The sequence below is a fragment of the Magallana gigas genome, chromosome 8, assembly GCF_963853765.1.
Source record: "Magallana gigas chromosome 8, xbMagGiga1.1, whole genome shotgun sequence".
In the NCBI taxonomy this organism is placed as follows: Eukaryota; Metazoa; Mollusca; class Bivalvia; order Ostreida; family Ostreidae; genus Magallana; species Magallana gigas.
In genome coordinates, this window is record NC_088860.1 from 4,476,603 (window position 1) to 4,500,733 (window position 24,131).

The window sequence follows — 24,131 nt, forward strand, 5'->3', positions numbered from 1 at the left end:
CTGGAATAAAAATCACTTCGCTGTAATCGTCATTTCATTAAAATCGTGTTCGTTTTAACCGGTTTTACTGTAGTTTTACATTTATATATATATATATATATATATATATATATATATATATATATATATATATATATATATATATATATATATATATTACTTCAATTTGAAAGCAAAGTGAAAAAAGATACATGTATCATTATTTAACAGAACTTAGTTTTGACGGTGATAGTGTAGTATGCTTTACAAGATAATTTTTATGTCAACGACGTCATTAAGAGAAAAATGAATGCAGATTTTCGTCACAGGAACAAAGTTCTACACTGTCAATACTGATTTCCACAAGGAAATTATTCTTGCTTAATTCTTTAGGTACTACCCAATATTGAGCCGTTTGCGAAAAAAATGAGACAAAGTTTCACATCAAAACTATTATTGTTAAACTTACTTGTGTCGCCATTCAGGTGTCTTACGCTGTTCAACAAAATAATTATTAGATTAAGTCGTCTGAAGAACAACTTTTTAAAAAATAAATGCAGTATTATTTCGGACGTTTTCTGGAAGGAAAAAAAATGAAAAACTTCCAGGCATAATTATTATTGCGGTCAAATATGTCGGTTTTCTATGATCGCGAGTGATTTGCACATTATTTTTCCTTTCTACGAATCGTGCAAGTCACCTTTGACATTATGTAATGTATGACATTTTCATTTTCCTGCAACTGCTCGTGTAAACAATATGTTTTATTACAGTCAGCGACAAGCGCCTGCTGGGACCTTGAAGCTTATTATAACATCCGAGGGCATGTGATGAACTTTTTTCACTGTCTATTGTAAGAGTGTTATATTGTTGCAATTTCTTCAAGTTTTAACATTAAAAACAACTAATTTGCAAGTTAATTCAAGGAATGGATTTATGAAATTTGAATTCCTTAAATAAATAAAGCATGTCTGATATACTCGCATTATAAAACCTCAGCGAAGAAGCCTTAGGAAAAATAAATTTCTTTATTAATATTTAACATTATTTTGAAAACATTTTGTAATTAAGGATAAAATATTCATTTTCAATATAAAAGTCTGCAGTAAGGTGAAAAATTTCCATGTTTCTTGCTAAACAGACTAACACGATAACAAGTCTGAACACTCAATGCTTTGATTGCTTAGAAATGTTCATGTTAACCAATATGGAGGACTGTAGTTTCTTTCCTTAAGATGGGGAGATAACAGTCATCAATTATTCACAAACGTCAAAAATAAAATAGGCATTGCATCAGAAGATCGTAAAATTCTAATAAAAGCTGTTCTTTTACCCTTTGAAATAACAGTTTTCATGAAATGAAAATTTGTCATATTAGCCTCTACCCCAGAGACGGTATGGCGAGTTAAACGGAAAATCGATGATTGCTACCGCTAGATTGACGCACAGCAAAACACATGACACCTATTAGCGCTGTTTCTTGTATATTTACTGATTTCTAACAAGTAAAAAAGAATTCTTTACGGCTAAATGATTGTTACCTTAATAAAGTAACAAGATGGGCTAGCTTAATAAAGTGTTAAGATAGCGGGGATAAGAGCGCCCTATTGTATTTAACGGGTTGTTATTTTACATCAATGAGTCATGGTTCTTTTAGTGACCTGTATGATCGAAATATTTGCGTTAGAAACTGCTATACAAGTATGCTCCAAAAGAGGCATGTTAGTATTCTGAATGTTTTTAAAGTACCTTCTATCGAATTCATTTTTTTTTCAAAGTAACAAACAGTACAAAGTAAACTTCATAAACTAGCGAACGAATCATAAAATACTAGTAGTGTGAAAGGTTATTAGTCTATGCAAAATCAAGGCCGACCTAATAGGTTACAAGTAAAACATCTTCTAATAGCAGTATATAACAAAAGGTGTCCAAACATTGTTTACCAGTTGTAGTGCATCAGAACAGTCACACTGGAAAGTCAATTAGATAACTTTGAAGTTAGTTTTTGTAACTATTTAAGCCTACTCTAAATCTACAATTATCATTACTTGTTTTTGATTTTTTGCTAGTGGACAAACAACATAACATCTGGACTGCAACAAAAATGAAAATACTGAATGTAACTTCATTTTATAAAATTATTACAATAAATAAGCAGGATGTTTCACAACAAACAAACAAAACGTTATAACACTGCAGTTGTTTTTTAAAGTTGCTTATTCTTTATTGACCAAAGGAGCCATGTGGCTCATAGGCATAGAATACATACAATTAACAGGAGAATGGCGGGGGATTCTACATGGTATATATATCAAATGGTGTACAATATTATTAATATAAAATAGATATGTAAATATACGTAAGACAGATAACATCATAAGGAATTAACATATTAATTTTTCTCTCAGCTTCGAAGCTTTCAATAAATATTGGCAAAGTTCTGAATAGATTTGAAGTTATCATAACTAAACAACTGTATAAATTTGAAAAAGGAAGCTTATGACCCCATGATCTTCCTATTTTAGTCACCCGAAACAATACCAAGCTTGTCAAGTAATCAAATCCCGCACTGGGTCTGTTAAAGACGCGATATAGCAGCGATCTGCCCAGCCGAGGAGCAATGTTTTGACGCTGTTTACACGGAAAATAAAAGAGATACTAACTAAGTCTTACCATAAATGATGGTGTAGTTAATATTTGTTAACTACTGTCCGTGGATTCTCCGTTAATGCGAAAATGATTGCTATTCAAAAAAAAATCCTTAACCATGAAATATTGGGTTGGCTACCTTTTCTATGATACGATTGTACTGTATCAATGTACATTTTAGTACAGAAACAAGTGAATTTAAAAGGGAGAATACATTGATTAAATTGTCATCTTTTTAAAATATGTATCTACCAATAAGTAATGGATGAAAACAAAAGATTTTACTGCAATTGCACAAATATCAAACATCGGGTTACGAATACAATGCATAAGTACATCGGAGCACTCCTAACTTAAACTATTCGGTTTTAAAAAAAAATCATTTACAATATCCTTGCGCAGTGAATGCGTGACGCCAAGGAGATAGAACGTCACTTTAACTCTTTAAAAATCACCTTATTTTGCCATATCCATATTTAAAAGTTTTTAAAAATTTAAGTGGAGAGTTCTTAAAGGTCGAGAAAAGGTAAAGTCTTCGTGACATTTTATTTGAAGGAAAAGGGTGACAATTCTATGACAATATGACAGTTAATTTTAGTCTTAATTTGCAATGTATGCGTTGATAATATCCAAAGCGTCTTTTATGTTTGCATTGCATTGTGGGACATCAATAGATTGTTGCAGTGTCATAGTTAAATAATGTTTTTAAAAACTATAGCATTACATAACGTTGATTAACCCAGAGTGAAATCTAACACAAACAAAATTACTTCACGGAAATGAACCACAGAAATGTGTCGACTAGACTTTTATTTGCTATTTTACAGTTTACAGAAATCCAGTGTAACCTTTTAGAATTGTCTTTCTTTAAAACTCGTGTAAAGAATGTTAACAGACGGCATTGTTTTATTATTAAATTATGTTTTTCAAGATGTTAGACTTACAGTGAGACAATGGTGTTCATTATTAAAGTACTTTTATATCTTAAAAAAGATCACATTGGTTGATTTGATGAAACAAAACGTGATATAATTATATAAGTACTGGAGACCTAATATGCCTAGTAAATTAAAAAATTGAGTTCTGTTTTGTAATAGCTTAGTTCACAAGTATAATTTTCTTTTTGGGTTTTTCTTTAATTTAACTACTTTTTATATACCAATTAAACATACAGCCCCATCAACGGTATGCAAAAGTCATAGAGTATACTAAAACCTTCAAAAATTAAAATGACTTTGGTTTCAAAGATTTAAAATACGTTATCAGAATATATGATGTATGGAGATTTGATACGATAAGGTTTTGTTTTCTGTTTGAGATCATCTTTTTGTTCTCTGGCGGTTTGGTTTTTCTTTAACTTTCTGACGTGTTATAAAATATTTGCGGCATGTGCTGTGGTAGGTTGTTATCGCATCACGTGCCAGCATGTTGTAGTTATGGTTGTCCGGTTGGGGTCGCTGCACCGGAAGCAACTCTATCAGTTATTGTCATTATGCTGCTTTTCTCTTATTTAGTTATGCAAGCGATTTCAAATCCGGGTTTGAATCCTTATAAAAATCAAGTATATAGTTGGCTCAATTATATTAATTGTCTAATAATGTAAAATATAACTATAAAACATATACAGCCTGTATATATAATGCTGATTTTTTCTGTTTTTCACAATTTTCTTTTTCAAAAAATACAACTCACCCTTAGGAAACGTTCATGTTCACCAAAGCCATACATTTAAATTTCAGGCTACACCCATTGTAAATAGAAATAAATAACTCGTGCATGAAATTTTAGTAAGAATCTCTATTATCAGAGAGGGATTATAGGGGTTTTTTGTAAGAATCTTTAGCGTAACAGTTATTTAACCGCTAAACAAAGTTTTAACTCGTTAATTGAGCTTAGTTAGCCCTGGTCCTCTGTAATACAGTTCGTTATCAGTTCAATGCCCTCTAGTTTTGGACCTCATCCTATCCAAGGTAGGTCGCTTTCTTGCTTTCTACCGGTCCTCAATTCATCAGGGATGGAACCACACAGAAATCATTTATCAGGGTTTCCTACTGATTCTCACGATTGTTTGAACACGTTTTTGCCAAAACCTGCCTCGAGTATGCACATAAATCAACAATTTCTTGATTTTTTTCGATAAAACATTGCATTACTAATTATTGCAGATGCTGCTAAATGCGGTATGTAAGCAGCAATATAGCTACATTTACAAAGGCAAAGGTGCAAATTTTCATAGACAAAGATGTACATTGTCAGAGGCAGGGGAAATCTTCGACTGCGTAGACTTATTACAAAGGAATTATTCATACATTAGATGACATCTTAGTAGTATACACATACATGTACATGTATTAGCATCATTATCGAATACTGTTACAGTTTTATATTACATCATTATCAAAAAGGTGTACATGTATTTATATTGGATGTCTACTCGATATAACTATTATTTTTATACTTTGTCAATATTTGGTAAAATAGATATAAAAGGAATGCACACTTGATACAAAATATAACCCTAAAAGTATTATTTTGTTACAATGACTTCACTGTTTGAAAAAGTGTTAAGTATGACAACTTTTCACGCCTACTTATATTTTACGAAATTATTACTCATATTGTACTAGATTTCTAATTATATTAGTCTAGATTTCTACCTTTAAATAATAAACTGGTACTCAGTCTGACTTAATAAAGTATGGCTGGTCAGAAATCTCATATTACAAGAGAGTTATACGAAGACATCAAACTTAACAATATTATAATTATCTTTTAAAGACACCAAGATTTTTTTAAAGGTCATGGAGACGAATTGAGCCAAAAATTTCATTTCATTTCTCCATATCTTTATTGTTTCAATGCTGCTTAACTAAGTTTAATGTTTCTAACAAGTATAGCTCGACATCTGACTATCCAGTTTTGGGTGACCACTTATTGCGTTATCTAATCGTTAAAACATAAAGGTTGGTCAAATACAATTCGAAAAAACTGATTTATCTCAAATCGAGACTAAGCCTCTTAAGACATATTCTGATATAATATACAAAAAAATGAAAACACTATATTGAGATTTCCTAGCACTTATACTCTAAAAGATTAAGACAACAGACACCATGTCATCTTTATGTGGTCGGTCTGATTTGACAGTGGTGTGTTTGTTTGTGTTAGAGGCCTTAGTTAGAGCTGTGTACTGTCTATCATAATAACGCTAGAAGTTATCTTGATGTATATACTAATTAAACGAAAATATGTTGCAAATGAGTTGCTCTTAATGATTATAGTTTCAACCAATTTCTTTGAAGCAAGAATAAGACCTTAGTATGGAAAACCTACCACAGACAAACACGTCGTTAGCACAAGCTGCCAGATTGAGTATGTTGAATCCAAAACAAAACAACACTTTAAAAATATATGTGTGACCTATGTTAACTGATAAAAAAATAAAATATAATAGTTTTAATGGTTCTTTGATCTTTTTTGAGTTCGACTCGACATGTTCTGTTATACAAGTTTGATATGGGATTTGGACATCAAGTAATATTCAACATGATTTCCACAAACCTTACTTTTTGAATATCATACTACTACATGTAATCAAAAGTTCACTTAAATTGTATTTTACAAAACGTATATTATTAGATAGCAAAATATTTAAAAGACCGTGTTACACATATTACTTAAATATCGTATAGAAGAAAAATGCCCCTTATTACGTAGTAAGCAAGGTTCGACGACTCTTGAAAGAATTCCATGAATGATCAAGATTTCTTTTAAAATAAGACATTTAGGGCAGAATTTATCAAAATAAAAACAAGTTGCTACAAACACTGAAATAACGTATTCTTTTAAATAATTTAACAAATTTACCACAACTTGTTGCTGCTAATTTTTTTAATGTCAAATCTTCATAACAGTCTTTAAAAATATGAAAGTTAAAAACGTTTGACAATTCCAAATGAGAGGGTTTAGTTTTTTTCTAATGAGAGTGAAGAGGAAATAAAACGAAAACTAAACATTTCCCCAATCAACCCAAAATGGCGCTTCTATTGTGTCGGAGATTTTACAGCCTCTTCTTACGCCGTTTTACGACTTTCGGTGCAATTTTCGACCTTAAATCGCCCGATGCTCACGATGCTTGTGCAATATTGATTTAGTTTGTAAGTGATATCTTAATAATGGCGTTTTCCATAATTACGTTTGAACGACACTTTTACATACGAATGTTTCAGAAACATTTAGGTTGTTGCTTTGTTAATATATATATATATATATATATATATATATATATATATATATATATATATATATATATATATATATATATATATATATATATATATATATATATATATAATTTTTTGTATTATTTTCATATTTGATGGTATATTCACAGTATTCATTTATTTTAAAGGTTTTTTTTCATATCTAATGTTGATTGTCTTTCAATAGTGACTACATGTACCTAGAATACAAAATTTGTAAACAAGGATCAACAATATATCACCACTGACCCTTAAGTTAGGTAACATTTGACCTTGCGCTAGATATAAGAAATAAGACCTTTAAAATTAATGAGTAATGTGAATATACAATCAAATATGAAAATAATACAAAAAATTCAACATTATGCATATTTCATTTTTTTTATAAAAATTATTATATTCATGCTGACCTGATAAAAAAAACTTCATTCATTTAGAATGAATCTTTGATATACTTTTGTCTGGTTTAAAATAAGAAATAATAATCAATCTCTCAACAGTGTTGTTATTGATTTACAGATAACAGTTTTAAAAAAAAATCAGTATATCTTCTATTTTAGTTTTGTTTCGTATTTTCTAATTGAAAACATTATCGTAACTTCTGAAAAATTATTTTCTTTATAAGTTTGTTTAAATAAAAAAATTGGAAAATATTTCTTCGTGTTTTAATTTTACAATTAATAAAAAACTGTACATTTTATTTTTTTTCCATTTGCAAAAATCCACAAAATTTGATATTTATCAAAAAATATCATTGTCTTTTTCAACACAGCTCTGATTTGATTTCGGAAAATATTAGTATATGTACATATAGTATGGACTCTATTAAAAAAAATTTTTTTTTACTCCAAACTGCCACACATACTCGTGGAATGTTTTTATTTTTTGCTGGCGGCGGCCATTTTGAGTCCAATTTGCTGGTTGTGCTTTTTACCTATGCTTGTTGTTGTGAGCTGTCAATATCACGCCGGATTTATTGCCCTGATAGATAGAACTGATCGGAGAAACGTCACTTTTATGCAACCTCATCATTAAGCAGTGTATGATTTATCGACCAAGAATCACTATTATATATCTTCTTAATAATCACTCACTCTGGTTGTACTGATTTACAGACATGCGAATGGAATATGTCTACATTACGACAAAAGAAAAAATGTACAGTCTTTTTTACAAAACAGAAAAATAATCGAAATTTTCATTGTAAAATTGTAACAGCCCCGAATACTCTCTTTAATGTTCCCGACGCCTTTCTCGTGATTGTTACAACTTGTGAGAACACCTCGTCTCCGCGATAATAGAATCGTAACATACACAACCATTTGTATGTCGTTCTGTAATAAGAATATTAGCATGATTTAGAGGTGAAGGAAAACAATCATTTCGCGATTTTATTTCTTAAAAGACATTAATTGATGTCGTCAATCATCTACTAATGGTCCCGGGAGAGGGGGTGTACAAACAGCGCGGGATGAAGCTCGCTCTGGCGAGAGTATCCATCTCCCTCCATCGGCGTCAATACAGCCCCGAAATCAATCAACTCTCCTCCAAGACAATAGGAAGCCTATTTACACCTTGTGTTAGCCCCTCGTGTACGAAACTAAATCCCCACTAAATGGAACAAAAAAAGTGTTAGACTCTCGAATGGCGATCATAATTTGTTTCAATCAAATTTGCACATCGCCTTGACGCGGTAATAGAGATGAATTCCCAATCAAGTCTCTCCGAAGAACAACACAGATAGAACTGTCCGCGGCCGGGTAATGACGACAAATTACGTTACAGTCTCTTTATTGACGGCTTCTCATTTTGTAAGAAAAATTTTGAGCTTTCGGGACTACAACAGAAAATTATGTCCGATGTCTTGTTTGTCCAGAAAATCATATTTCACTGGAAAATGATGAGGAAATTGTTTTGCCTTCCCTGACTCAAAAATCAATTAATTTTTCATTTACAAATGCGATGGAGGGAATCCATCATGATGGTAATATAATAAAGACAAAATCATTTCTTAATTTATGAAATATTTGTGCAGGTATTTATCGGCTCTTGTTTTCTGGGTTAATGGCTGGTATTAGAATTGATTCTGAGTGTGAAATCAAACTAAAAATAGTCTCCAGCAAATTCTATTTAATTCTACACGTATTTCAAAAATTTACGAAATATTTCAAGAATGAAAAATTAACAAACACAGTGGAAATATCCCTAAACTAAAGTGTACAGATTTGAAGAAGATAGGCAACTTAAAAAGCAGGTACTTTGATGTTAGTGAGAAAATATTCTTCCAACGTGGCTGTTAACGATGTTTAATCGGTCAGACCAAAAAGATAGCAGAATCTGCCGGCTTGGTTGACTTTGTAAGCCTTCTTTTTCTAGTTTTGATGCTTATTAGAGTTATAATTTGAGGGAGGCAGCGGGGTGATAAACCAGTCGAGTCCTCAACCCTTAATTATGTCGTTTTAACCCGATATCAGCATTCCCTTCTATGACTTTATGAGGAATATTTATGTCAAAACTGGAAAATTAAAAAGAAGAAAAAAGAAAATAGATTTTCCTGTCCCTTCATGGCGCATCAACACTTTATTTATTTTTTTTTATAAAGCGACCCTAACTACCAGTGTTGACTACAGCAGGCTTCTTTGGTTTAAGCGAAAACTTTATGGAGTAAACAAAATTGTCATTAACACAGAAAATCTTTTCGTGCCATCTTCGAAATTAAAATTCGAAAAACCACAGAAAAAAATACTAAAATATCGGTTCCTACAATAATGTGTTCTTTTTACCTTTCTATAAACAAGGCGTGTGACACAATTTGAATTCTTAACCGAAGTTTACTGTTGCTTTTGTGTTTTCCAAAAAAATAATTATTTAAACATTTGTATACTCTAAACAAGGGACACTTCAGCAAAGTTAATCAGGCATTTTTTTTCAATAAATATATAATACGACTTACCAAAATAAGAAGAGACCAATGTTTAGTCCATGCACAGATTTGTTACGGGTAGCCATGTTTGTCTTTATTGTGCAATATACGGGACAGTCGTTACGTAACAAAGGGTCCAAAAACCGCAGCAAACAATTCATTTACATGCAAATGAAGGCCACGATTGACCTACTTTGGACCATATCTCGTATTTCCAGGTTATATCGTATTTATTAATTTATTCATACTCAGTTTACGGGAAATCGAAAATAAAATCATAGAATTGATCAAATTTAAATGTGTACTTTTGGACAAAGGCTTATGGGGGAATTTGGTGAACAGCTTGCGACGTTGTTATAAAGTTGTGATAAATTTCAACTTGTGCCAATGATGGCGCATATAGCTATGTCATAAAGCCGTCAATGAATGGTCATTAATTTCATCGTTTAAATGTAACTGATCATTGAAAAAGTCCAAAATATTCTCTAATTTAATTGCAGCTGTATCGGCGCGGACCTAGCGATGTAATTAGACATCGGGACGAGAGTTAGCGGGGGGACGACCGCGTCTGCGTACAGTGCTGGAACAAGATTGCAATTGGTCGCTGACTCGGCTTCTCTCTCCTCCTCCTTGTAGTGTAAATGTCGGCCGACTCAATTCCTATAAATCTCAGTTTTACTTCAAACTTTTCTTATTTTCTAAAAACGATCTTATCAACAAAAATGTATTCAAGATAACATTTTGGCCAAAATATTGTTCTGCAAAAGTGTTTCAGAAGGACAGTGCTTTGGTGCAAATTTAACTCGAAATTTCGCAACGTTAACCTATACTGAAAAAATAACATTTCCGGGGAAATATTTGTATCAAAATTGATATGATAAGTATTGTTATGGCTTGAAGACGTTTGTTGGATTGACACGGTTTATGATGTTTTCACGCCTCTGTGTGGCTTAATTTACCTTTTGGGTGTAGAACCAGCAGACGACACGCTCCACCGCCCTGTCAGTCAAATGCTCGTCAGCGCGTGAGCCTCGACTTGGGCAGAACCTATTACTATTAGGTGAACAGTATACAAATCTCACCTTATTAAACGAAATGAAGAGTCAGTGACAAGCAATGCAGTTTTAATTAATGTGTGTAATTAACGATCTATTTCAAAGGAACAGAAAATTTCGAAGGACCTACAAATTCTGTGTAAAGAAAAGAAAATACAAAAAATCAAATCCAATGAAAAACATGTCCGCACCTCCTCGCGTGGATTCAGCGGAAAGCATCCGGGACCAGTACGAAGCACTGCGGAAGCTGGCCATGGTGCAGGTGGGACCCCCGAGGAACCCAAATAAACCATTCACCTCTTTCAGTATTTCCGACATTCTCGGAGGAAATAATAACAATGCAAACCGGAGACACCAGGCTCAAAGAAATCTCAACAACAACAACAACGTGAGGAGCATTGTGAGGCCCTGGGACTCGAGACACAGTCCTGGGAGGGATAGTGAGTGCTCCTCAGACGAGGAGGAGATCAATGTTGAGGACGACGAGCCCTCCCTGCCCCTCCTCCAGAACGATTCGCCCCTAGACGCTCTCATGAAGATGGCCAACAAAACCTTCGAAGGTCTAGAAACAGCGGAGACTGCAGGTAGGGTCCAGTTTGCTTTGACCGGGGTTTTATCAGTAGTTTTCCTCGTTTTGGATCTAACAAATTCTGAAATATTTATTTCTGATATTGTTTTTATTTTTAAATGTTTGAAAAATCACGAAAAACAAGAAACAAGCACTGTAACAACAACTTCTAAGAAATGATAAATGCTTAAAATAATTATTATAACTTCCATCTTAGTCATTTCCCTTTCTATTACAAAATCAGAGGAAAATATCTAGAGTTTCAGTATCAGGAAAAAATTATGAAATTAATAGTTTTGAAATTATTGATTACAAAGCAAATTCATTAAATCTCGTCAAAACCCTTTATTATTTGATTTTATGTTCCATGAGATATCTTCTAACGCGTTTTATGTGTAAAATTACACTCACTAAATAGGTCTTTATACTCGTTTTGTTTAATTATTTTGTACTGTCTTCTTTGAATTAACATGTTGCGTCAACCACGATTCTATATTAAAAACAAAATAAGTTTTCCAAATGATGAAAAATATTCTTTGACGATTGTAGACCTATTTTAGTATTAATATTTCCCTCTAAAAGTACAATGTGTGGTATTTAATTTTTAATATTAACAAAAAATAAGAAAAAATTCGTAATCATTTTAATTCATTGTTTTTCTAATTAGATTGACGTACAAACGTTTAATTTTTATGACATTAAGTCATCAAAGAAAGGATTAAGATCTCTTAATATCAGAAGAACGTTTCGAAAGATTATCGGGATTAAAAGAAACAACATTTATTGCCCGAGTTTTAGTCGGTTTTTTTCTTTTGAAGGATGGATTTAAAATAAAAATTTTATGGCGTAAAAATTAATTTTCCAAAGTCATAAATTTAAATTTTTCATCGGCAAAATATTTAAACTATTTGATGCAAAGGTGTTGTTAATATGTCATTACGTAACAGACACGGGTTCTCGCATGTATCAATTGCTTTTTCTTTAAAAGCCAGGGGGCAGTTCGTTTAAAGTCATGTCCTACATAATCAATTTATCCCATCTTTACAACCGTATCAAAGAAGGCTAAATTGGCGAGAAAATGATTTATGAAAGTGAAAAAGACGTTCTACAAAGAATGTGTCCGGGTCTGAAACCGTTCTCCTTTGAGAAGAATTCTTGTAACATGATGTTTGCTAGGATTCCGGCGAGAACAAACTTGTGGCTCCCAGCTGGGCATTGGTCAGCTCACATCAGAAAAAAGCGCAATTAGGCGTAAAAGTGGTCTAGCTTCAGCTTGTCTCATTACAAATGAGATTGGGTCCGAGGCGAGAAGGTCCATTACCAACATTACCACCCCTGTCACTTAAGTTATCGGCCGCCGTCCGATGTCCGACGTCTTCTTTATAACGAACATGTCCCCCACATTCCCTCGGAATCAATGCTAATGATGACCCAAAACACTCGATTTTAACAGGAGCTGTGACTTTTACATTACTCTAGAATTGTTATCTTTTTAATGAAAAAAATGTAAATATTTGCTTAATATTCCTGATTAAACCACGATGAGACATGCTTTAATACAAATTTAGGTCAACTAGCCAAAATTAAAAAGCTTTAGATATATTAATCATACATAGTGGATTATGTCCTTAACAAAATTGTATTTAGACTACTTATTCATTTCTATAATGTTCTCCAAAATATTGATAATAATTTTCAGGATGTTAAATCAAAATTACGGATGTAAAATATGTTTGCATAATCAACAGAAATGCTTCGTAAAATTTGATCAAATATTTAAAAAAAAAAATAACGCAATCTTAATTCACCTTACACAGCTTCTTCGCAATTAATCATACATTTGCTAGTTATTTCAATTTATATTTTTTCCCGCATTTTCTACATTTTCAAATATGTTTTTGAATTACTAGATTGATGAAGTTATTGTTTGGTACATTAAATAAATCAACACCTTCTGCAATAATTAGTATACCTAGTTAGTACATTACTTTTAGCTCTCGGGCATACACATTATTTCAAAGTTTACATTTCTACAATAATTTTTGCATGCATAATAAGATATATTATCAAATTTGAAAGTTTAACCTTTATACCTTAGATTACGCATTTTTTCTTAGTACATATCTCGTAAAATTTAGCACATCTTTATAGATGATTAAATAAGACTTATGATAGAAGTTATTGCCGAGTTGTATATTTTTCTACAGTTTTGGAAACTATTGTACTACATTTGTGTTTAAAATTTAAAAGAATAAATGACTGCTTTGAAAATTCTAATCACGAGTTGCGGGATGAATGAATTTTTTTAGAAATCAACGTGCTAAAAATCAGCAAATATAACTGCTAGATCAGGTCGCAAAATCAGATTGAGAAATCTGCCTGCAAATGGTGTTGATTAATTATTTAAAATAGGAAAAAGATGAAGAAATCGGATTAAACCGCATCAAAAACCGCGGGCTGATCCCGATCACAGGGTTTGTTGACCCGTCCAGTGGCTCTCAAGGTGTATCTGATGATGAAAAATTAAAAATTGAGCACCTCTGTCTTTAATGGGGGCCCCCAACGTAACAGATCTCCATCGCTAATTAGTCTCTACCGTGTTCGGGGATTTAGGGGGAAATCCTCGATTCCTTTGTCTCTGGTTTTCCCTTCCAAGATTAGAGGAAAGTTAATTAGAAGGATCGGCTGGGATGCAATGCAGAGAAATTACACAAAATACTAACCAGCATCTTTATTCTGGTCCAAAATATTTTTGAGGTCAGAATTTTTAATGTGAATTTTTTTTAGAGGCGTAGGTGTACTTTTAGATGCTATTAGTGAAGAATGGACAAAAAATCCAATAAAACGAGTTGAATGCCTAATTTACGTTTTAGACTCTCACATCAAAAGTGAAAATGCATGTTTATACTGCCTAGCGGGCCCATCTGTATTATCTTATGAAAATTAATTTTTCAGAAAATGACCCCATTTTGACCCCTGTCGGGCTAAATGGTTCCGTGCATTAATATCTATATAGCTACTCTCAATATATCTATTTTTAAACATAAATGCATTTGCAACTGCATTTTGCTGCATGAAGAAGCATTACAATGTAAAATAAACACAGAAGACATAATGTTGTTTGCTAGTAATTGAAAAAAGTTTGCCATGCGTTTCACGTGTTGATATTATTTTAATTTATGAATAATGAGCCCTGTCACATTAAAATCAATCAAAGGGGATTTTTGCAGCAGTTGACAAGGGTTAAAGAATAATAAATATTTATATAAGATAATGAGATTGTAGAAAATTAATTATCAGAACACAGCTTTTTATAAAACTCACACGTGAAAAATGACAGGTCGGTTTTTAAAATTAATAACGGCCCGTCGTCGATACGTTAAGCATGTGATTCATGAATGAACCCCATCATAAAAACCTACACATTATTGAGACTAGTAAATTTATTACTCAATATTTCATTTAATGATTTGGTTCACAATAAATCTTTATAACGCGAAGATTTATGCTCATTACAAAAATGTTAAAAGAGTTCAAATTTTTAAATGAATAATGCCCCCCCCCCCAAAAAAAAATAAATAAATAAATAAGAAGAAAAGAAAACTGAATATTGAAACAACACTGATTCTGATGTTGTCTGTCATTGGACTGATCCTTTTGTGTGGTTCTAATTGGTTTTCTAGCAAATCTTGGTCCTTTTTTTTTTTGCTCTCTTCTAATGTTGTCCCGTTTCGGGCGTTTACTTCATCATCATCATGACTTCTACCATCGTCATCACAATCAACATCGCTATTGTTAACACCACTCATCCGATAACTGTTGATGATGCACATGGCTGTTTTAGCGAATTACCACAACATAAAGTATGCAATTCAGAAACTCCCGCAGAACCTTTCCTCCAATCTAAACAAAACTACAGTCCAGAGACTTACAGTTTAATCTTGTTTGTGTCTGTTGACATTTTTATTGAAATCTATTCAGAACGCCATTGTGTTTCTTCGTTAAAGATCATTACACAATACATATTGCGTAAATAATATTTCAGATTGCCTCGCCATGTTTTGTTTGGGTTGTTCATTCGGGTGACTTTTATGGTCATTTTATATAAAAACGAGTCAATTATCTATCCCTCAGTGGCGGATATTTGTAATTTTAACCAAATGCTGCTTCTTCTTTCAATTTAGTCTGTCACACTGCATATTTCATTATTTTCCACACAATGTATAACGACCAATTAACAATTTTATTGCTCTACAATGTAGCCAAACTGCTTTCTGTATAGCTCTTGAGCTGGGTTGTTTTTCTTCTGAGTTTTTATTTTGAAATAAAACGTTTTAGTGTTGGTTTCGCAAAGTTTTTATGTTCGACAAACGACATTATATCAGAAAAACCCCGGCCGCAGACTCTACACTCTTCTCGTTATCAAACATACATAAAATTTTTGTGATCATAGATATACATTTTAGAGCTCAAAATTGAAAGGAAGAAGATCATAAAACTATGATTGCTGCTCCCGTAAATGTCGGCAACCCCTAGTCATCATTTCATCTGGGTCTTCAAGCCGCTTTATGACGTCACGAAACACAAAGAACTACCCGCTCCAAGTTGGGGTAATAATATTCATATTGCTGTCACAGCGACACTTTATACATTTAATATACCAACACTCTGTCTTTTTACGACAAATAAATAGCCCAATTAACGAAACATATACCCGGTTTTATGACCGAATGCTATATATTTAGTACGGGAAACTGTTTTATGCCTTCGCGAGGTCTGCTTACAGATTTCTTGGGCTAAAGCTTAGTCTTTGATTTCGAGGAAGTTTTGTATTGTGTGCAGTAATTTGAAATGGCGAAGATGACTTTTATCCTTTGATTACTGGCATGACAGAAAGTTGTGAAGACTACATATTTCACTTTTGTATTGTATTTCGGACAAAACGCTTAAAAAATCAAAATAATGTTTGCACGCGAAAGACAGTGTTACGCCAATTGCAAACCAATCAAAGAGTTTCTTTCCTGCTCCAAACTTTGGCGAGCGATTGATGGTTCAGGCTAGTTAAAATACTGCAACATAGGTTTTTCCGTCTAGTGCCTCCGTGTTAAAACCATTAATGCACATCCGTAAAATTACACACCCTGCTCCCTTTGAAGACGATACAAGTTGTACGATTTTTTCTGCTTCTTTTCATTTTCCGCACGTAATTAACCCCTCAAACGGACACCTGATCGCATTAAACTTCGTCCAAACGAAACCAGCCTTCTCTATTATCATACATACATTACTTAGGGAAAATCGAGCAAACCTATAATTGACTGAAATCCATAAAGGAAAATGACTTCGGCCAATCGTAGATCAGTCGTAGATCAGTCGCAATCGCACAGTTTGCTATGAGAGATGGTTAGCCAAAATGAATGCTTCTTTATAAATTCTTAAACGTTGATTTTATCGCAGCCTGTTGAGGGTAAAATAAGTTGAGAACGAGGGTAATTTGAGTTTGGGATATTGGATATTTTATATTATGACGCTTTTTTTATCAATGAATTTCGGTGTTTACCTTATTCATTCTGGATTTTAATCGAAGATTTACGATTTTACTCCCAACATTGCTACTTGTGTGATCAGGTCGCGGTAGATCTACCCGCTCAAGCATTCTATGGGGACCAGAAACTTTCAAGCCTAAATCACACAGATAAAATGTAAAGTAGACAAAGAAATTTTACTTTTACAGAAATGTAATTTATTTTTAACGAGGCCGACGGATAGAGGCTTATTCCTGTATATATCAGTCCGTGTGACAACTAACTAACTAGACTTCATTTGCCATCGTATTTAACAGTGTCTTAATCAGGATGTCTGCACATTGCGAACTTTTATCTGATTCTGTTGATCGTGTAGGCATCTATTACTGACATTAATTAGCCAATGCCGTTGCTATCTAGAAAACACTTCACCCGTTGCAGTTCGAAAATCTATAGGTTTCTCTACTGGGGCCGAACAGTATTTGTTTGATTTGCAGTTCTCGCCCCTTGATAGCTTCATTAAGGTTGAACATTAATTACCGCTTGTATGATCAATGTCAGAAGATTCTTGAAGGAAATGGTTTACATACCACTGTGATGGGCAAGACAGAGAGGATTTTGGGGGGTTTGAATGACAGACCTATTAAAGATCGAGACTTGTTGGGTCAGAACCGACCTTTGTGATTTGGTTCATTACTGAGGGGTTTCGATAGTAAAATGTATATCTAGGGAATAGTAATTCCTCGGAGAATAGTAATTATTTAAAATATCTCTCTCTCTCTCTCTCTCTCTCTCTCTCTCTCTCTCTCTCTCTCTCTCAAGATTGCACATACATTTTAAAAAAAAAAAAATTTCATAAAGATGACACAGATATGATGGTAATGAAGATTATTTCATATTTTTGGCCTGTGGACCCCTGTTTGTATAAGCCCCTGGCCGACATCAGGATGACTGCTTATCGGTGAGGCCGGCGCGACTTCTGACACCAAGCTAACTACCTGATCTGTTGAACCCGTGTAAAAATCGTAAAACATGACATCACTCGGATATCTCACTTTTCATCGTCTAATGCTTCCTGCGGCTTTTATTTGTTTTTCGTCTGTAATTTCTTTTTTCATTTTTTTTTCTCACAAATTAAATTAGACAATCGACAATATTGTCTATTTTTGTTATTTGCCCTTTTTAACTGTCTATTTTGTAATGATATTTTTAAATCTGAATGATTCTTGAAGATTTAATCCAAATCATTCTTTTGTGATAGTTTTTGTGCAGTAGAACAAATAAGATATTATACGGCAAACTTAAAAATTGGAAGACAACATAGTGAAGTTTTAATCCGGCATTTCAGTTTAGCCGCTTCTTCAGTTGTCAACATTTATCAAAATAAAACGTCTGTTCGCTGAGTTATTTAACAACCTTAACAAGAAATATGAATTTTAAATAGGAAATTAAACAATAAATCTTGTTGCTTTTCAAGATCAAAGGAAACCGCTCTGTACACAACAAATAAAATAATAGGCATGCTTTGAAGATCCACAGACTTTGTAGAAATCTACAAGTAAATGCTTTGAGGGGGAGAAAAATCATGAAATAAAAATTTATAAAATTGCATCAACATTTGATAACACACAAAAAGATTTTTATGTAATAAAATAGATAAACCTATGTTGCTGGTATAATTGCCGATCTTCTGATCTATCATGGACCGATTACATCGGCATGTATTTAAACGGCATACAAAGTGACAGTATTTTGGTTTAAACATTTCTATATGTTTAGGTCATTACTGGGCGATGGTGATAAATTACGAGAACGATTCTTATTGGCAGCCGATCTGGTCTAATCATCGTAACAAACGAGCTTCCCGTCAATCAAGCCAGCCTAACCGGTAAACTATCACAAATATTTACACCGGCCAGTTACTGACAGTAACACAGCGGTCAGGCGCTCGACCCTCCCCCCACAAAGCCGCGGTCAGCGGTAGAAAAAATCGCGCTCTCCGTAGGTAAATGCGGCTTTTTTGCACATTAAGACTTCATTGTTTAATGAGTAGCGAAGGCTTCCTGTAAATAGGCAGCGAAGGTTTCCTGTAAATAGGTATTTATTCAATTCCTACAACCAACACTAATATTTGTCATTTTCTGAATTATTTATTTTCAAATACAAGAGATAGAATACAAAACAAAAATAAATTAAAGTATAGTTTACAGATTTTCTTCTTTTTTTTTTAGGTATTTTACATTTCTATTCCTTTTTAAACTGCAATCTTTTCTATTTTTCTTTGATAAATTCTCTCTGAATGAGTTTCGAATGACGAATATTTCCGAAGTTAATCGAACAATTCGTCAAGTATTAAATCCTTCATTAGATTTCCACCAATCTTCGTTAATTAATCACCTTAATTAAGTGAGTTTTCAATTCCTATCCGATTGCACACAGATTGATGGGCGTACATCAGCATGCGATAAGTCAGCGTCCATCACTGCAGATTGGAGAAATGACTCGTACTGGTGGTATAACATTTAGTTGTAGAAAACCGGGGACTTTGATGTGTCAATTAGTCAGTTTTTTCTCTCGAATGTTTATCTGATTATCAATACATTACCGCAAATTCCTGTAATAATGCTTTTGTAGAATACAAAAAAAAAATACACACATTAATAAAACTAAATAAATGAATTAATAATTATATATAAATAAAATTATTTTTAACAAATCAAATGTAGGCTTTTTAAATCAGTGGAATTATTTTCCAGCTAAAGAAAAAATAAAATTAAAGTAGGTGTCCACAATAAATATATGCGGACATTTTAATTTTTTCATTATGAATTGTACATAACAAGGACTGTGCAGAATACTTGCAATCGTTACTATTATTATTTTGCTAATGACTCATTGATAAATTTGACATTTGATTAAGAAAATAATATAATTTATTAAACTTCACATGTGTTGGCTAGCGATTAATGAGAGTGTTCATTTCGTTTTAGACATAAATTTTGTTTTTTAAATCACTTGAGCAACTATCATATCTAGTTTCTATGCTTCTGAAGTCGAGCACCGTATGTCTTGTTATTTGACATATCCCATGAATCAAAAAAGGACTTGTTAATATTACGAAATAATTTAAGGACTACTTAATTACAATTAATGGGCCGGCGTGACTTGAAAAGCCCTCTCCATTATTAGAAAACCATCTCTCGTTATATTTACATGTCGTTAGTATGACAATCACAAGAGGAAAATCTATCCCTAGCGGGATTTAGTCTGACCCTTGGCACTCGGAACTCCTCACCATTTACATGAAAATGACATGCGGTTTGCATTTAAAACGGCCTTTCTCATTGAAGTACGAAACCGTTTAGCATGCACACAATGACAGAAATGACATTCTCTATCAAGATTCCCGACAGTTGATTAGAGACATCGTTCTATAATTTATTGCAGGATTCAAACAGTATGTAAAACATACGGCTTCCACAGCAATACATTATAAACATTCACCGCTTACACGCAGTTTTGTCGTTATTTTCACCTGTTTGTTCTGTTGACATTTTATGTACCATTTCAATTTACTTAGTACAGCATCAGCGCTTCTCGTGGTCAGGGTTGCCTGAATGAAGCTGAAACTACCGGAAATATATATAAACTAAGAGAAATACCTGATCGGGCGCGATTTTTGAACGGTTGACAAATAGAAGAGCTAGAACAATGGCTAATTAGAATGCACCAGGTAACAGAAAGCGGGAACAGAAAGCGGGCCCTTCTGGAGAAGCTTTCTTGTGTTTATTGGCTTTAAAATTCACTGGAGAGCGAGCTTTGATAAATAGTGACATCAAACCGGCGTTCTAATGTCAGGAATTGTGATCTTTTGAAAGCAGATCGCGTTCTCGTTAAAATCTCGCCACTGGCACGGAGAGACCTTTGGCCCGGTAGCGATCTTTTGCATAATAATGGCCGCCTTAAATCCACGGTTAGGTTGCGTATGTTTGTTGTGCATACGATAGTGTCAACCAAAGGCATATTGCATTGTTGTGCCGGTGAGGGAATAAAAATCGAAGCTCTAGCAGTGGCTAAGTAGAAGCTTGACAGATTATCGGCAGAGTGCGTTAATTTTCAATTCTATATGCAAAGCATGTGCGGCTTAGGGCATTCTCGCAACCTTGCTATCATTAAAATTGAAATATATTCCTAACGCTTCGGCAGTTTTTGTAGAGTAATATGACCAGAACAAAGAAATTTTATTCAATTTGAATACAGTAATAAACTTTTTTTAATTAATGGTGACAAAACAATATGAACGCACATGCTTATTTTCACTGGAATCTCAACAAGTTGACATGTTTATTTCCGATGCTGTTCATAATTTAATATAAAAAATACTAATAGTACAACAATTTTTGTAGTGCGCAAATCTCATTTTCGTCGTCAAATGACGTAGATTTTATCATAACTTAGGAGGAAAAAAAATCACGACTATTCTTTATATCAGAGATACTTTTTAAAGACCTCACACATCTGTTGATATCATCACTTAGGACTCTAAACCTTTGACATCCCAAGTTGCAATTATCTTCCCAAACAATGCCCAAATGTCCCAGATTTTTGAAGGTTTTGTTCCCAATTTTATATTCAAATAAAATACTTCAACACCTTCTGATTTATGAACTAATTAAAATGTCCTTCCTCTTCCCTTGAATGGAGTTCCAATCTTGTTTTTAGTCATACGAGCAAAAGCTGTCTTATCAGATGGACAGGTAGGGAACACTCGTTCCCTCAGAGTGAAATCGAGTACATTAGAGCCCCATTAAACCTGGGAAGAAGTATGAAATTTTATGACGCGTTGATCCAGACGAAGACAATCTTGGTTTACTATATATGATGTGTATTTGGTTACGTTATAAATAATTATAATCATTCTTATATCAAATTATCCCTTTTGACACGTTCCGTAAATCCTCATTGATAATAATTCATACATCACGCTGTATCATTGTGAGACATTTGACATTAAATGGCTGACAAAAAATTGAATTTCACGCAAAAATGGACGATTTTAAGATTAACGTAGTCTCGTTCAACCAGACGCTCGGCTGTCTCCGTAAATCTCCGACGAGCAGAGAGTCTGGTAAAGCGTCACGTTAATGTTTGTAACGTCAAAACGAGGCTTACCAAAATCCTGGTATTGAATTTGATTGGTTGAAAGAAACACACCTCCTATAACATGTAAACAATGACAGAAGCAAACGATTTTGCCGTTTAAACTGAAAGATCTACGACTGGAAAGTTTAAAAACGGTTATAAATGGAAAGGATTTATTTGCAGTGTTACCTTACGGGATAGGGTAAAACCAATAATTCATCTATTTTATAGCTGTCAAGGTTGTAAACAAACATTCACCGCTTCGTCGAACTTAAGTTCAGCCATGTTTAATCATGTTAATGAGTCTATGAAAAGCAAAAATATAGTATAAGACTAAATTGACGTAAGTTCCATAATTTTCACGGCAAAAAAATAAAGTACTGTATATCACACAAATCTTTAACCACGATTCAAAATGAAACTAAATCAGCGCCCCCTATCGGTAGTGGTTATCAACGTGACGCTTTACCAGACTCTCTGCTCGTCGGAGATTTACGGAGACAGCCGAGCGTCTGGTTGAACGAGACTAAGATTAACGTAAAATTTTATTATTTCTTTATTTCTTTTGCAGAAGCAAAACGAAGAGAACAAGCAGCCTTATTTGGAAAACACCAACCGCCGAAAAAACGTCGAAAATCCCGAACAGCGTTCACCAACCAACAGATCTATGAGCTGGAGAAACGTTTCTTGTATCAGAAGTACCTCACGCCGGCCGACAGGGATGAAATCGCGCAAAATCTCGGACTATCAAATGCTCAAGTGATCACATGGTTTCAAAATCGCAGGGCCAAGTTGAAACGCGATCTAGAGGAATTGAAAAATGACGTTACTGCAACACAAATTCTGAAAACTTCTTCCATAAAGGACGGTGATGAGTCCGAAAGGTCATTCACTACGGATCCCGATCCCGATGTGTCGCGGTCGGCCGATGAAGACGATTGTGAGCCCTCACCTCCAAAAGTGCAGAGGACTTCCGAAAGTGAGGCAGAAAATGCTTCGGAAAAGGACGATTGTTCGGATATTGACATGGAGATACATTCACCCTGATGTGACGGCATAAGCTGTGCTCTTAACTGGTTTCGTCCGTAAAAGGTTCAGTTTGATTTATTTACATATCCCAAAATGTGCCATCTTCTCCCAGTCTCGTATCAATTTGCTTTTCTGTTAATGTTACGGAAGGCAGCCTCCTTAGGACTGATATAGACTCTGAACCCCTGAGTGGTCCGTGGAAAGAGCTTCCATGGAGAACGAGTTCTTCCTTGGATGTCGACGGCCTGTGACTAGATTAGTGATATGTCCAGTGCATGTGTCAAACGAGTGTAGCCGACACGCCTCACCCTCGCTGCAGACTTACGAAGTTTTCATCAGATCTTTATAGCTATTGCAAGTCTTATTTGGAATCTAGAAACTGCATGCCGCTTTGTCTTAATACAGATATGTATGCAATACACTGTAAATTGTATCGCGCTATTTTCTTGCTCTGAACCCCAACCCCACAGAATGACACGAGTCAATGTTGCTACAATAGCGTGAGAGACGTAGATTTTCACTAGCGGAAGTGAGAATTCTGGTTCCGGCACGTGGTTCTGCCAGTCCAGCTAATCATGTTCCTGAATTTTTATTTGATTGTAAATGAGAAATCATGGACATATAAATATATAATTATATATGAAATATTTCTGGTCGTCTTGTTTTTACTAATGAGAAAGTCAGTCAGGTTTTAAAATCACGCATTGAATGCATAAATTTTCTTTATTAATTGATATTCAATAAACTGCGAGGTGATTTACACCAAATGCATGATTTATTGACAATATACAAGAGGTTACAATATGTGTTTAAAAATCTACATAATCTATTAACTAGATTTAGACACATTGAACTGAACGGAGCCATAAGGGAAAAGAAAACTAGTGCATTCTTCTAACTGTTACAAAAAAACTAGGACATACCTAGAAATAATAAATCATAGAATGAGTGGAGCTGGTAATTTATTAATTTGATTATTAATAGATTGACACACATGCT

At 33.7% G+C, this 24,131-nt stretch overlaps 1 protein-coding gene across 1 annotated transcript; it reads left to right on the forward strand.

The window, feature by feature from the left end:
• Window positions 1-10,498: 10,498 nt before the first annotated feature.
• Window positions 10,499-23,781, forward strand: LOC105341165 (transcription factor LBX1). The gene is made up of 2 exons (XM_011447529.4): window positions 10,499-11,452; window positions 22,675-23,781. Exons 1-2 carry the CDS (start codon window positions 10,945-10,947, stop codon window positions 23,148-23,150), a joined length of 984 nt encoding a protein of 327 aa, XP_011445831.1. The 5' UTR covers window positions 10,499-10,944; the 3' UTR covers window positions 23,151-23,781.
• Window positions 23,782-24,131: the final 350 nt, after the last annotated feature.

Coding starts and splice junctions, on each gene's coding strand:
- LOC105341165 (XM_011447529.4), top strand. CDS start 10,945: ATGTGTGTAATTAACGATCTATTTCAAAGGAACAGAAAATTTCGAAGG. Junction 11,453..22,674: donor AGAAACAGCGGAGACTGCAG/GTAGGGTCCAGT, acceptor TTTCTTTTGCAG/AAGCAAAACGAAGAGAACAA.